This window comes from Varanus komodoensis, unplaced genomic scaffold, assembly GCF_004798865.1.
Source record: "Varanus komodoensis strain SLA01 unplaced genomic scaffold, ASM479886v1 scaffold146, whole genome shotgun sequence".
Lineage (NCBI taxonomy): Eukaryota > Metazoa > Chordata > Lepidosauria > Squamata > Varanidae > Varanus > Varanus komodoensis.
The window spans coordinates 201942-216333 of NW_025335427.1; the positions used below are offsets into that span (position 1 = coordinate 201942).

At 66.5% G+C, this 14392-nt stretch overlaps 2 protein-coding genes across 2 annotated transcripts; both read right to left on the reverse strand.

Moving 5' to 3' along the window:
* Positions 1–239: 239 nt before the first annotated feature.
* SCN4B (sodium voltage-gated channel beta subunit 4) lies at positions 240–4136 on the reverse strand. The gene is made up of 5 exons (XM_044423694.1): positions 4053–4136; positions 2727–2887; positions 1645–1891; positions 694–823; positions 240–330 (listed from the first exon to the last, which is right to left on the reverse strand). Exons 1-5 carry the CDS (start codon positions 4081–4083, stop codon positions 240–242), a joined length of 660 nt encoding a protein of 219 aa, XP_044279629.1. The 5' UTR covers positions 4084–4136.
* A 7950-nt stretch (positions 4137–12086) lies between these two features.
* SCN2B (sodium voltage-gated channel beta subunit 2) lies at positions 12087–13269 on the reverse strand. Its single transcript, XM_044423691.1, has 3 exons — positions 13096–13269; positions 12572–12782; positions 12087–12306 (listed from the first exon to the last, which is right to left on the reverse strand). The coding sequence occupies exons 1-3, from the start codon at positions 13243–13245 to the stop codon at positions 12107–12109; spliced, it is 561 nt and encodes a 186-aa protein (XP_044279626.1). The 5' UTR covers positions 13246–13269; the 3' UTR covers positions 12087–12106.
* Positions 13270–14392: the final 1123 nt, after the last annotated feature.

Sequence of the window (14392 nt, forward strand, 5' to 3'; positions counted from 1 at the left end):
CCCGCAGCTGGCGTGGCTGTGGCATGCAGCCTGCTGCCCCCACCCCTGCGGCCCCAGGCGTGGGCAGCAGGTGCCGGCCAGCAGGTGGCCTGCCCACGCTGCAGCCTGGTGAGAAGCAGTGCCGGTCGCGCCTCAAGCAGCTGGGGTCCAGCGGTGGTCGGCCTCTTCGGTCCCAGGCCTGGACGTCAGGGCCTTGAGGAGGCTGGGGCAGTGGGCTGCTGGGCCCCCCGGCCCTGGCCTCAGGCTTTGGGGGCAGATTTCTGCTCCGCCTTGGAGCCAGCCAGCCCGTTCTCCGTGTTGTCATTCGCCGAGGAGCTCACGAGGCACTCCCTGCAGTGGCAAAGAAGAGACTGGCTCGGCCCGTCCCCGCTCAGCCCCGCCTGCCCAGACCAGCCCGCCGCAGGCAAAGGTAGCCACGGGTGGGGGGGTGGGGGACGGACACGATGGCCCGGGGGCTGCCCCATCCATCCGGCCAGCCCGGGGCCAGAGCCATGTAGGGGCGAGCCTGGGGTGGGGCGGTGGGTGCAGCCAAGGCCCCCCTTCTGCCGACCAGGAAGGAAGAAAGCCTGGAAGAATGTTCTGGCACACCCACGGGTGGCCCCAGCCCGGCCCTTAGGGATGCGAAGGGCCCCCTCCCTCAGCCGGTGAAAGGGATGCGGCAGGGGGGCGGGGGGGACCAGGAACCGCGCTCACTTCTTCTGCCGCGTCTTCTTGAGGATGAAGAGGGTGGCCTTCTTGATCACCATGATGAGGATGAGCAGCCCAATGACTCCCCCCACCACGGCCAAGATGATCAGGGTCACCGTGTTGTCGACCTTCTCCACTGCAGGGAGCAGAAAAGGTGGTGAGGGAGAGGGCCAGAGGGCAGGGGCCATGGCCCAAGAGCCCCACCGGTGCCCCCCCAGGTCACGCCGCAAGCCAGCCAAGGGGCTTCAAAGCCCCCACCAAAGAACGTGGGCTATTGCACAGCGCAGGTGGGCAGACAGATGGACAGAAGGACGAGCAGCGCAGCGCTGAGCACTGGGCACCTGCTGCCTCCTCTCAAGTGCAGGCCTGGGCAGCTGCCCCCCAGGCCAGAGGTGCGGCTGGGGATGGGGTGGCTCTGCCCGGCCTGTGCCCTTCAGCTGGGAAAGCTCAGAGCAGGGCGGCAAAAAGGATCGAGGGGCTGGCGCAGCCCCCTCTGAGGAGCAGCTGCAGCGAATGGACCGTGCCACTTAGAAAAAAGGCAGGCAGGGAGATGCGTTTAAAATAATGCACCATGTGGAGAAAGCGGAGAGGGAGAAAAAGGGCAACCCGGAAGGGTTGTCCCACGAAGCTGCTTGTGGGAGGTTTGGGACAGGTGAAAGGAAGGCCTCCTTCACCCAGCAGGTCACCAAACTGAGGATGTGCTGGCAGGGGAAGTGGCAACGGCCACCCCTCGGGATGGCTTTGAAAGGGGACTGGGCAGATGCCTGCGTGAGGAGGCACCCCGTGGCCACTAGCCCTGCTGGCCCTGTGCCGCCTCCTCTGCTAGAGGTGTTGTGCCTGCAGGCAGCAGCTGCCGAGGGGCTGGAGCGGCCGGCCTGCCACTGGGCATCCCAAGTGCGGGACCGGAGGGATGCTGGCCTGACCGGCAGGGCTTTTCACCTGTTCTCATGCACTCACATTCCACAACCACGTTGAGAGTGATGGTGCCACTGTGATTGGCGTTTTTTTCCTTTGGATTCTTGACAAAGCAGGTGTATTTCCCAGAGTCACTGAATTCTGCATCCAGGAGCTCAAGGGAGATGTTGAATTCCCTGTTGTCCTTGCTGGGGGCGAGATCGGAAGGCAGCCTGTACTTGATGCCGTGTCTGTAGCTTGACTCGGGCTCCGGCTTGGAGTCCTTGTTCTTTACCACTCCTTTGAAGATCTGTGGGAGATAAACCACAGTGACCAAGGCGTCCTGCCCAGGAGGGCCTCTCCGCCTGCCACGCACCCACACACGGGGCAGAACTCCCAGGAAAGAGGGCAGTGCAGAGCAGGCCTCCGCCTCTGGCAGAAGCACCCTGGTGGCCCCGGCAGAGGGAGGAGGCCAACCCAGCCACTTTCGGTGCAGCAAAGCCGTGGGAGGCCCTCCCATCTGCACCTCCCGGGGTAGAGCAGGCCCTCATCTCTGAGCGCCAGCACTGTTTCTCCCTCCCTACACAGGCCCCGCTCTCCTAGGCAAGCTGCGGGATCAGCCCCGCTCCCTCTCCGGACACGATTTATGCCTGGTGGCCAGAGCGCTCTGGCTGAGAGTGTAACCTCCTGCCATTTGTCCTTGTGCCACAAATCCTGGAAGAGGATCCCGGATTCAGCTGTGTGTGTGTGTGGGGGGGGACGCTGTCTGCCTGCATGCTCCAGGACCGAGGAGCTGCACCGGGTTGGGCTGGGGGTGGCCGCAGCCAGAGGAACAGGTGTAAAGGGCCCCACGCTGTCTCCAAAGCATGGCTGAAAGCTCAGCAACAGCCAGCCAGAGTCCTGCGGGGCTGCCGTGGAGTGCTGAGGCGAGGAAGGGGGCGCGGAGGCGCCTGAGGAAAGTCCTGCTCTGGCACTGGTGCTCCAGACCACTGACCGCTGCCGTGATAACACCTCCCGGCACCCAGCAATTAGCCACAGAACCGTGAAACAGGAGCACCAGCCGCCACCAGGAAAGCGGGGGGCGCCTCTGGGAGGTCCTCCAACTCTGCCAGCCAACCCAGCCCCCACAGCTGCAGGACGGGCACCTCTGTGTGGTTCCGGAGCCAGGAGAAGGTGGCGTCAGTGACGCCAATGCAGGAGGTGAAGGTGCAAGGCAGGAGGACGTCCGTGCCGTTCTGTACAAAGATAACGGGCTCTTTGCCCACTGAGACTTCCAGGGCGAACATCACAGAACACATCTGGAGGCCTGAGGAAGAGAGAAGAGCCCCTGTTCACGACTGTGCCTGGGCAGAGCGATGGAAGAGGAGGTGAGAGCAACGCAGGCCGAGCGGCTCGGATCATGATCCAGAGCCAGTCCGGGTGCTCACGGGTGGCGGCGCCCGCCCTGGACCAGTCCCAGGACCCCCGAGGGCACGCACAGCCCCTCTGGGCCTGGACACAGCAGTGCAGGAGAGGAGGACTCCTCACGAGGGCGGCGGAAGATCCATGATGCAGCCCCACAGCCTTCAGGGCTCGCACCCTTCCTCACTCCTCCACAATATGCTCCGGTGCAAACAGGCCGCTAGTTTTCCCAGAGCCCCTCTTCTCTCGTGTCCTTCCTTCCTTCCTTTCTTGCTCAGGGCGGCTGCAAATGGGTCCCTCTGAGCCTCCTCACCTGCAGTCTCCCGCCACCAGATTCCACAGGCACCAGACGGGGTAGCGCTTTTCACCCTGAAGAGGCCGCTGCAGCGCAACGGTTCTCTCTGGCTGCAGCGACCGCACGCCAAGCCGTGCAATGGAGCTCGGGACTCTTTCTTATCGCCTACTCTGTCATCATGGACTCAAACTTCTGACCGAAGGAGAAAGAGGAGCGGGGGGGGGGGGGCTTCCACGCACGCAAGCGCCCCGCGGGCGGGGCCGGGGGCAGAGGGGCCACGCACGGCAGAGCCAGGAGCAGCCCACCTCCCCGTGCGCCGCGCCTGCGCCCCACCACGCGCGTCCCGAGGCGCCCGGAGCCGCCGGGCGGCAGCAGGAGCGGGCTCTGCTTGGCGCAGGGCGCCGCCGCCGCACGCGGATCCGAGCGGGCTGGAGACGAGAGTGCTGGCCGAGGACCCCCCGCCCGGAGACCCGCCCGTCGGAAGGGGCTCGGGCGCGCTTCCGCGGCCGGACTTGTCCTAAAAGCTAGCGCGGCGCTTGGTGCGCGCAGCCGGCGGGGACGATGCCGCCCGGGCTCCCGCCCGAGGGGATGGATGCGCCTCCGCCCGCCCGCCCTGTGCCCGCAGCGGGGCCGGCCGCCTCGCCTCGCCTCGCCTCCCCCGCTTCCCCGCCCGGCCCGGCGCGTCGCGGCGCAGGGCTGGCTGCAGCAGGACCGGCGCCCCCCCACCCCCGCCGCGGCGTCCCGCGCGCAGCTCCGCGGCGGTGCAGCCTCTTACCCAGCAGGGCGGCTCGCAGGCCAGCGGCCATGGCTCCGCAGCTGCAGCGCCGCGATGGCCGCCTCGGCTCGGCCAGTCCCGGGCAGCAAGGTTCGGCGGCGTCCAAAGTTTGCCGCTCCGCCCCCCGCTCGCTCGCTCGCTCGCTCTCCCCAGCTTCCGCTCCCCCGGCTCCCAGAGTTGCGCCGCGGCCCGCCCCCTCGAGCAGCGGCCCGGCCGGGGGCGGCGAGGGCGGGGGCGGGCTGGCGCTTCGGGGCGTTGCGGGACCGCCTCCGCAGCGGGGGGGGGGGGGAGGCGCGGGGCTGCCCAGGCAGCCGGGGAGACCGGCCAGAGGCTCGGGTGTCCAGGGGCTCGAGCCCCCCCTACGGAAGGGTACTATGGCCTACGGGTCGGGGGGCCTCTGCTCGGGGGCTACAGGAAGTCCATGCGGGCGGCCCCCAGCCTGGGTCTGTTTCATCCCCCCTGTGGCGAAGGGGTGGGGCCGCAGTCCAGAGTGCGGGGCCGGCACCCCAGCTCACGGGGCACAGTTTCAGGGACCCCAGCACACCCCTGGAGTGTCCTGGTGGCGCAGTTACCCCAGGTGGCAGGGGCTGGGTCCTCCTCCAGAGGCTGCAGCTGGGGCCGGATCGCCCACCCGGACCTCCCAACCCCAGCTGGCCTTGGCAAGCTCTGCTCCAGGTGGGCCATTGACCTGGTGCCAGGAGAAGGACGGGCTGTCCATGCAGGTCTTTGAGGCCTGCGGGGGACTGGGGAGCACATTGCACAGAGCCCAACAGCTCTGGGCGATCCGGCTCCGATTGGCCTCTCCTCACCCTGCTGCGGAGGCTGGTGCAGACCGAGTCCGGGCCCCGGGTATGCCAAGCAGTGGCTCTGCTCGCGGCGGTGCCAGTTGCCCAGGCCCAGAGTTGCCCCACACGACCTGCCCATTCCTGCAAGCCTGGCCCCGGCGGGCAGCCAGCCTCGCAGCAGAGCAGCTGGCCATCCCGCCTCCCCAAGCACATGGGGGGCAGAGCGTCCAGGCATTCACCAGCCCCCTTGGATCGGTCTGGGAGAGAGGATGTCAGGGGAGGGCCAGAGGGCCCGGCATGCCCTCTGGAGCCCTGCAGGCCCCTTCAGCATGGGGCTGGGCCAATGCTTGGTTCAGCCTCTGTGCCTTGAAGGTTCACAAGCCTCACTGCACTCAAAGACCAAGCCGAGCCACTCACTGGGAGGGAGGGAGGGGCTGCTGCCTCGCATCTTTGCGTCCCCTCCACCACTGTGTCCCCCACCAGGAGAGGGCAGTTCCTGGGGAGGGAGTCCACGGGCTGCGCATCTTTGGCCGGAGGTGGCAGGCAGAAAGAGCTGAGTGCGGCCGGGATGCTGCTGCTGCTGCAGCTCTGCAGCCTGCAAGGAACCATGACTCAGGGTTTGCACTGTGAAATGAAGAGTTGTCACATTGCCAAAAACTCACTGCAAGCACTCTGGCTCTGCATGGGGGGGGGGGGGACTGCTTCCATCCCAGTGGTGCAGGATTACCACTGCAGACAGCCAGCACGGGGGACTCCAGGGCAAAGAGGCCGGCGTCAGCAAGATGTAGCCAGCCCCTGGCTGCTCTTCTGCCCCCAGGTGACTTGGCCAGGGGGTGGGGGGAGCTCATTGGGCCCGACTGCCCCACGGCAGGTCCTGTGTTCTGCCTAGGCACGCTTCGGGGCCTGCAAGAGCCCGGCGTTGTGCGAGGGAAGGAGGCCCCTCCTGGACGACAGCTGAGCTGGAAGTGGAGGGAGCTGGCAGCGACACCCAGGAGAGCCTTGCTGTCAAAGCAGCAGGGCCCCGGTTACCGTCAGGGCCTGCGTGGCCTCCCGCCCAGGCACTGGCCTGACCCAGACTCGCTCTGCTGCAGAGAGGAATGGGCAGCATCTGGTCCCCTTCAGCAGATCCTCTGGGCCTGCAGCTTCGCTTTCTTTGCATGCGCCAACTTGGCTTTTGTATCCTCTGTAGTATGGACTGTAGAGATGCACAAGGACGGTTTTATTTATTTAATAAAAATATTTGTGTTTATTGATTGTATTTATGTGCCACTTCATAGAACATCTCTAAACTGTGTACATGTACATATTAAAAGTCATGTGTAAAATAAGCTGTTAAAAATCTCCAACTCCTGTAACAGTCAAAAGCAATCCACAGTGCCAGGCTAGCTCAAGGATCTGCCATGCCGAGCATGCGGGCTGCAGGAGTGGCCCTCCTGAGCAGAGGAGGCTTCTGAGCATGACAGCAGGACACACACACACACACACACACACACACACACACCAGCCCGTCTGTGGCCGGGTCACAACCATCTCTCCCGGTCTGCATGGAAATAAATCTGCAATTGTCACAGCATCTAGCGGCAATGAATGGACAGGAGGACTTGGAGCTTGGTGGAGGTGGTCCTCCACGGAGGACAGGAGGACAGGGGACCCGCCCCCAGGATGTGCCATGAGGTTCAAATATACTGGGATACCCATGCTGAGACCCTCTAGGAGGGGGTTCCTCTGCCCTTGTCCTCTTTGGAAATCGGCCCGTGGCCCTGGTGGAGGCAGGATGGGCTGGGCATGCCTCACGGGTGCCAGGTGCGGGGACGGAAGCAGGACACCGGGCAGGGTGCCCTCCACGTGCCGCCTCTGAGTGAGGACGAGGCACAAAAATAGAAGCGGGCCAGGCAGGTGCTGAGGAAGTGCTGACTCGGCAATGTCCTCCACAGGAATGGAGATCACAGAATCCCAGGGGCGCTCACAAGGCTGGCACCCAGGGCAGGCGTGGTGGGGCACCCCCAAGAGCCCACACTCCGTCGGCAGCTTCGTGGGCTCACTCCTCCTGCTGCCCGCTTGCCCCCCTCCCTGTTGCGCTGGCCCAGGTGGCAGCCATGATGCCAGAGCAGGAGGGGGCAGCACGCCAACTTCCTCGTGGGTGCTCTGCTTGCTGAGTAAGCTGGTGTGTGTGTGTGTGGGGGGGGGGAGAGATCAGCTAGGGACAGCAGTGGCAAGGAGCCAGGCTCCCTGAAGGGGCAGCCTGGACAGGCCCTTGCCTGCTCCCCAGTAGCTGTGGCCTGGCCTGGGTCCTGGCCAGTTGATGTCCCCAGCCCTATCTTACATGTCCCTGGGCAGGGCTCCAGGTCAAAAGAATATTAACGCTCGGTGCTGGGAGGAAAGAGACCCCCTTCACAAAGGCCCCAGGCCCTTGCACAGGGCGATATCCTGACTCAGCCAAGCCCCCACCAAGCACACCACGATTAGGGCCCTCCGTGGGCTCAAGAGGGTTTTGCAGGGCTGACCAACTCTGCCCCCCTTCCGGTCACTTCCCAGGAGAGGCTGAACGACTCCTTTCTGCTGAGCCCTGCACAAGGAAGGGGCTTGATTCCAGGAAAAGCCAAGCCTCTCCGGACCGGCTGCTTTCAGCTGCTGCAGGCCGGTGTCACCTTCCCAATGTGGCATGAAACCAGAGATTGGGGCTCCTTCCTGCGGGAACAGGAGTGGAGCTGGCGAGGAGACCTCCTGCGGGGGCTGGAAGAAAGTCAATTGGGGGTGTTCCTTTCCCTTGCCTGCCCTTGGTTCTGAGCCGCCTCTAGGCCAGAATTGCCCCCCCCACACACACACACACACACACAACACGGGGCAGGCAACACGGGGCCATCCCTCCCCAGCAGACAAGGATGACACAAGCTGTCCAAGCAGGGTCCCGGCCACTGTGGGCTGTGAGCACCGAGGACGAAGGGGTCGCACCCCGGCATGGCTGCAGCCCTGGGCAATGGTGGTGTGGCTGGGGGGTGGGGGGCACTGCTGGCTTGAAGGAGTTGCTCAGAGGCCCCGAGAAGCCTGGCTGCGCGCTCAGAGGCAGGAGGAGCAGGTCTGGCTCCCCAGCACCCTCCCCTCCCGCCATGCAAGAGATGCTCCTGGCCCCCAGAGGATTCTGGGCGCTTCAGCACCAGCGCAGCTCCACTTTCTCATGCCCTCAAGCAGCGAGACCGCGGAGGGAAAGCTCCGAAGAGGCGAGGCGAGCGCTGGGTCGGCACCACCCCTCGATGCCCTCCTTCCGTCTCCCAAACTCACGCCTCTCTTTCCCTGAGACAGAAGCCATCGAACAAACCACACCAGTCGATTCGAGCCAGACCCTCCGATCAGAGCTGTGACTGGCTCCAGCAAATGAAGTGCCTCTGGCCATGAGCAGAGTACTTCTCCCCAGCTGGAAAGCTCAACCAGCCTTCCTCCCTTGGGAAGACAGACCGCAGGCAGGACGATCAGCCGGGGAGAGGCGCGAGGTTCCTTGGAGCAAGAAGAGAAGCCCCCGGCCTGCTCCGCTCCGAGCGAGGGGGCTTGGCGACCTTGCCGCGCCGCGCACTTACGAGCTCCTGGAGCGCAGGGCGGGCTCAGCGGAAAGACCGCGGCCAGCCTCCTCCGGGCTGGGCTGCGGGGCGAAGCCGGCTCCTGTCCCGGCGAGCGGGGCCGATTAAGAGCGGGAGCGCCGCCGGAGAGGAGGGAGCGCCGCCGCGGCGGGAGGCCTCGCCAGCTGGCCACGCTGCGGAGCCCGGCCGGGCCGTTCCTCGGCCTGCTGATGAGGCAGAAAAGGCCGCGCGGGAGGGCGCGGCGGGAGCGGGTCCGGAGAGGCAGCCGGGACTCCGGCGGAGGGCCCTTCCCGCTCCCCGGCCGCGCCCCCTTCCGCGCGCGCGCGCCGCGCAGCTCCTCCGTCCGGACGGCGCGGCGGAGAAAGTTCGGCGCGGGGAAGGCGCCCTGCCGGCCGTCGCGGGGAGCGGGGCGAGGGGCTGGCCGGCGGAGGCAGGGAGCCGCTCGGCTCAGGGGCGGCGGCGGCGAGTGCCGCGCTCGACCCGCTGCCTGCGGCGCTCCGGCCGGCCCGGCTCCGCCGCCTCCCGGGAGCCGAGCGCGCCCTGCCCTTCCAGGGCATCAGAAGCGCGGCCGTCAGGACGGTGCCCGGTGCGGGGCGTCGCTGCCCGTCGGATCGCCTGGCCGGCGCGAGGTCCCGGCGGAGAGTCCCGGCCCGGAGGCGCCGCCTCGCCCGGGCGGCCCGCCCGGAGAGGCGCTGGAGGGGGCGCGGTCCAGAGCGGAGTCGCCTTGCAGCCCGGCCTCGCTCCGAAGCAGGAAGCGGCTCCCGTGCGCGCCCCTCGTCCGCGGCTCGCCGGAGTCGCCGGCCAGGTCGGAGAAGGTGGCGGCGGCGGCAGCCTCGGCGAGGCGCTCGGCGTGGCCTCGAGGGTGTCCGGAGCTGCTGCTCTGGAAGGACGGCTGTCGGGCGGAAAGAAGGTGGACGGAGAAGGGAGCCGGGCCAGGTTAGCGTGGCGGGTCCCTTCTTTACCCCTGCTATAGGGTAACGTATAGGTGGCTATAGGGGGGAAGAGTGAAGGCCACCCCCGGCCGCGAGCCAGGACGGGCAGGCAGCCGAGCAGGGGACGGCGGGCGGCGGGAGCAGACTGCTGGGAGCCGACCCGCGGCTGCCCACGGGGCCCTCCTCTGTCCTCAGAGCCCCGCAAGCAGGCGCTCCCCTCCCCTCCCCTCCCCTCCCCTCACTCGGGTGCTGCTGCCTCCTCTCTTTCTTCAGTTTCCAATCACTTCACAAGCATGGAAGTAGCAACCTAGCCTGACATCCCGCCCGCGGGGACCACCCCAGTCCCCCCCCCCAGCACCCCCCACTTCCGCACTCTGCCCTCCGAGGTCTTTGCCCAAGATTGCTCGAGGCACTAAGACCGTTCCAGTGGCCTCCACGGAGCTGAGCCGAGCCAAGCAGGGGCTGCTCTCAGTAGGGCAGGGCCCGCTCCCCGGCTGTCACCCCTCGCTGCCCCAGCTGCATCCTCGGGCCCTTCACCATGGCCTCTGCTGCCCGCGAGGGAAGCTTCTGCTGGCTGCCTGCGGCTGCTTTGACTGGAGAGGAACAGGAGGGAGCCGAAAGGCCACCAGGGCTCTGCCTGGAGCCCTCAAGCATCAGCAAAACCCAGAACAGTTCTTAACTGGGCAGAACAGACTGGGATGGTTCAGACAAGGGAAAGGCACTCTGCACATGTTCAGGTGCACTTGGCTCTTTATAATTTCATATGCTTCAAAAGTTAGGCCTCCAGCTGCCCTTACCTCTTTGTGGGGAGCAGTAGGACAGCTGGCCCCCAGGACTGGCCACTGAACAGGTTAGAGGTTGGAAGACCGTGGGTGCCCTGGCATATGCCAGCCTGCCGGTCCATGGGAGGGATACATTGCCCCCCTTGTCCCCCCCCCCAGTGAAAGAAAGGACATCGCACTGGTTCTGAGAAGCGTGTTCTGTTTTATTTCACGCAACCCCTTGATCCACCTGGACAGACCCAGGCTGGGAAATCATTCCTAATACATTGCAACACAAAAACCAGTCAGTGCAGGTTGCGAGTTATGAAATTGTTTCCTGTATATGCACAGTGAGCGATAAAACCATTCCATATCGAGGCTTTGGTGCAAATCAAACTGCAAATCTGGCGAAACAGACAGAGCAGGAGGATGGCTCACACCATCGAGCTGAGGGCTGAGCAGCAGGGCGAGCCCGGAGGTGGCGGCCGAGCCAGCAGGCAGTAAAGTGCAACTCTGGGGACGGAGGCAGGGACAGCACAAGCCAGGCCTGGGTAAGCGGGGCCCATGGGCAGCCCCTTGCCCGGCCCGCAGGGCGACTTCCAAGAACCAGAAGAAACGCTCCTTCCTGTTCTCCTCCAGGGGGGAGCCATCTGGGGACGCGACCGGCAGGCTGGCCCCATAGGCAGAGATGGGGGTTGTTGCAGGGCTGCTTGGCAAATCAAGGGCAGCGGCAAGGAGTTGTGCGGGGGCGGGGGGGGCATGCCTAGCCACCAGGGTGGAGAGCTGTGAGCCTGGGGAGAGCTTTGCCTCAACTCCTTTTGCTTCCAGGATTGGCCCCACGTGCAGGAGGACCAGCAGGGGGCAGCCCCGGGCCAGTGATCCAGCTGGCCACCTGGACAGAAAGGGAGGGAGGTGCCTGGCCCTGGATTCAGGGACCCTTGCCAGTCCGCGAGCCCTGCAGGGACCGACTGCCAGGAGGATGAGAAGGGCTGGGACCTGGCCTTCCGAAGCGAGGAAGAGCCAAGGGGGCCCGACCCAGACGTGCCCCGCCTGCAGCCCCAGAGACCTTTGGCCAGCGTCCGGCCGGGTTCCTGTGCTCTGATGGGGAAGACCAAGTGGTGGCAGAGGCGAGGGGCCCTTCCGTGGAGAGCCGAGTGCAGGCGGAGGGCCAGGAGCTGGGAGCACCCTTGCCCTTGCCCTCCAGTCCACCCCGAGGGCCCTCAGCACTGACCCTGCCCAGGAACATGGGGACTCGCCCAGGACACAAGGACGCCGCCTTCCTCCCGGACTGCAAAAGGGCCTCCAGCTCTGCCAGGGGTGGGGAGCAGCAACACGTTGGGTAATGGGTGGGGCGAGAGGGGGAAGAAGCACCTTCCAATCCAGCCGCGCTGGGTGCGAGTCGGCAAACGCCTGGAGCTGGGCGGGAGACACGGGGCGCCCTGCTGGGGGGACCATTCGGTGCCCCACCCACCCTCCTGGCAGTGAGTTGTCTTGGCAGTTGTGGGTTGTGCTTGACTTCTGGAGGGGGCAGACAAAAAGTGCCCCTTTCTGCCGCAGAGAGGAAAGCCCGCCCACCCCCTCTGTCTTCTCCCAAACGCTGATGCTTCCCCCCCAGACCCAGGGCTGCTCCTCTTCTTGGCACGCTCGCACCCCGGGCACTGGAGGAGCCCCTCCCCAGCCTTGTGGCTGGGCTCCCTGCTTGGGCACAGCCCTGCCCGGGAGCCCCACGCACGGGAGCCCGGGAGCAGGGGGCCTGCTTGTCGGGAGCCCCACGCACGGCAGGGCCTCCTGCCCGGCTCCAGTCACAGCCAGGCATGCAGCAACGGGCAGGGGCACCCTGGCCCTGGGCTCTGGGCTTGGGGGTGCTCCTGCAGCTCAGCAGCACAATGTCAGGGGCAGGGGAGGGGGAGGCGGGGCAGTGGGGGTCCTGGGGGTCCGACACTGTGGGTGGAGAGCCTAACTTCAGAGAGAGCACGGGGGGGCCGGCCCGGGAAGGGAGCCGCACTACTTGGTGCCTTCCTCAGGGTTGCCTTCTCCATCCGTCTTGCCCTCCTCCTCCGTCTTCTGGTCGTCCGTGTTCAGTCGCTGCTGTTTCTTGCGCCGCACACACTTGACGATGACGAGCACCAGGATCACCACTGCCAGGAAGCCGCCCACTGTGGCGCCCACGATCACTGCCACGGTGGAGTCGCGCTCCGGGAGCTCTGCGAAGACATGGTCGGGAGGGTTGGGGGTGCCTGCAGGGGGGGCAGCGGGAGGCCCCTTCCCTTCTGCAAGGCGAGGGCCCCGAGTGGGTCTGGAGCAGAGGGGTGAGGCCTGCCAGAGGCGGGACCGGGAGGGGAGGCGGCTGGGGAAGACCTTCCGCGGGCCAGCACCGCGGCCCAGTGGAAGCGGGTGCCTGAGGTCTGGACTGGAGCGTTGCTGGGTGGTGGGGGGGCTTCTGGAGGGGCCCCCGGCCTGGGCACTGACCTTGCGTAATGACCTTGAGGCTGATCTTGCTGTGGCCCTTCTGCCGGTCAGGCGGGTTCATCACGTAGCAGTGGTACATGCCCTCATCATCCAGCTGCACGTCGTGGAGGGTGAAGGAGACGTCGTTCTTGGTGGGGTTCCCCGTGAACTCCACGCGGTCCCCGAAGCGGCTCAGCTCCGTGGGCACAATCCTCAGTTTGAACTGCAGGAACTGGAGAAGGGAATGACAAGGGCCCCCCTGGGGCACCGCAAGAGTGCGTGTCCACTGGGAAGGACTTCCGGGGGCGGGGTGTCAAGCTACTGCTGGGCGGCAGAGGCGGCACCGTTCTGGTCTTCTGGGGCCTCACGGTTCTGCGGCCTTCCTCCCCTTGGTAGCCGGCAGGGCCTGCGTACCCCAGGGCAGGCCAAAGAGGCTTCCACCGGGGAGGCTGTGGCTTCCCCGCTGGCTTCATGTGCCAGCACAAGCGGCCCCCATGCCCAGACCTGCACCGGGGGGGGGGCGGGCATGTACACCAGACACTCACGGTCTCCTCTGAGCAGTTGTCACACCTCTGGTAGGTCCAGTTGAGGGAGAACTGCTTCTTCTCCACCTGGTAGCAGGAGCTGAACGTGCAACTGAGGCGGATGGAGGAGCCGTTCAGGGCGTACATGGTCGGCGGGGTCATCACCTCCATGGTGCAGCCACTCGGCACTGCGAGGGAGAGAGGGCAGTGGGCTTGCCTCGGCCTCGTCCGCTGCGCCATGGCAAAGGCCCCGGTCCGCCCAGGCCTGGCAGCATCGGCTCTCCCACACAGCCAGCCCCTGCCGCTTGCCCCAAGGCAGGGGCAGTGCCGGGGGTCACAAAGGGCAAAGCAGCAGCTCCCGAGCAAGCCATGTGGCCTGGAACAGCGGGCCCCCAAAGAACCGCGCTGCGCCCGGTGCCCCTTAGCTTTTGCAGCTGCGGCGGTGGCGGAGCAGTGGGGCGGCTGCGCTTGCTGACAATGCCACATCTTTCACAGTGGCTAACAGGGAAGGGGACTGTATGCCACCCCAACAGGGCCCCTGCAGGCATTCGAATGGCAAAGCAGCTCAGCAGTAAATCCAGACTCGCCACACGGGCCGCTGGCCTGGCATGAGCTGCCCAGGAAAGCGGCCTTGGGATGGGGCTGGGAATAGGCGGGGGAGCTGAGCCCACCTGGCCGGCTCCGTTTCAGGGAGGCAGCCCACTACGCACTGCTGCCCTGCCAACGCTCCCCTGCAGGGCTGGAAGTGCCTGCTGGCATTGCTGCGGCGGGCATAGGCCCCTCCGCGGGTGGCGAGCCCTGGAGCCCAGCCTGCAATCGGCCAAGACCTTGCTGCCCCCCCGCCCCCACAGCAAGTCTGGGCGCAGCCGCTGGTCCCGGCCCCTGGCAACTGATTTGGGCAGCAGGTCCCAGAGCAGCGGCTGGGCCGGAGCGGGGCAGGGCTGCGTGCTGGGGGGGCTCTCCCTTCTCCGTGAGAACCCCGCCCCGAGGGGCGTGCAATGCTGCAGCTACCGCGCTGACCAGCAGGAGGGGGAGTTGTTCTCCCGCTTTCCCTCTCGGGATCGCAGCCCGCAGGGAGAGGCTAGAGCGGGGGGCGGGGGCGGGCTGGCGGCGAGGGGCGCTGGGGCCGGCACGGGGCTGTCCCTCGGAGCCGCCTGCTCGGAGCGGACGGAGAAAGCTCTGCGCGCTCGAGCCCCCGCCGCGACCCCCCCAGGCGTGCCTTCTCTGCCTCCCGCCCCTCTCCCCACCCCCGAAGCCGGTGCCCGGGAACGGGCTGCCTCCGCGCTGCCCCGGGAGCGCGCCAGGAGGGACGCCTCGG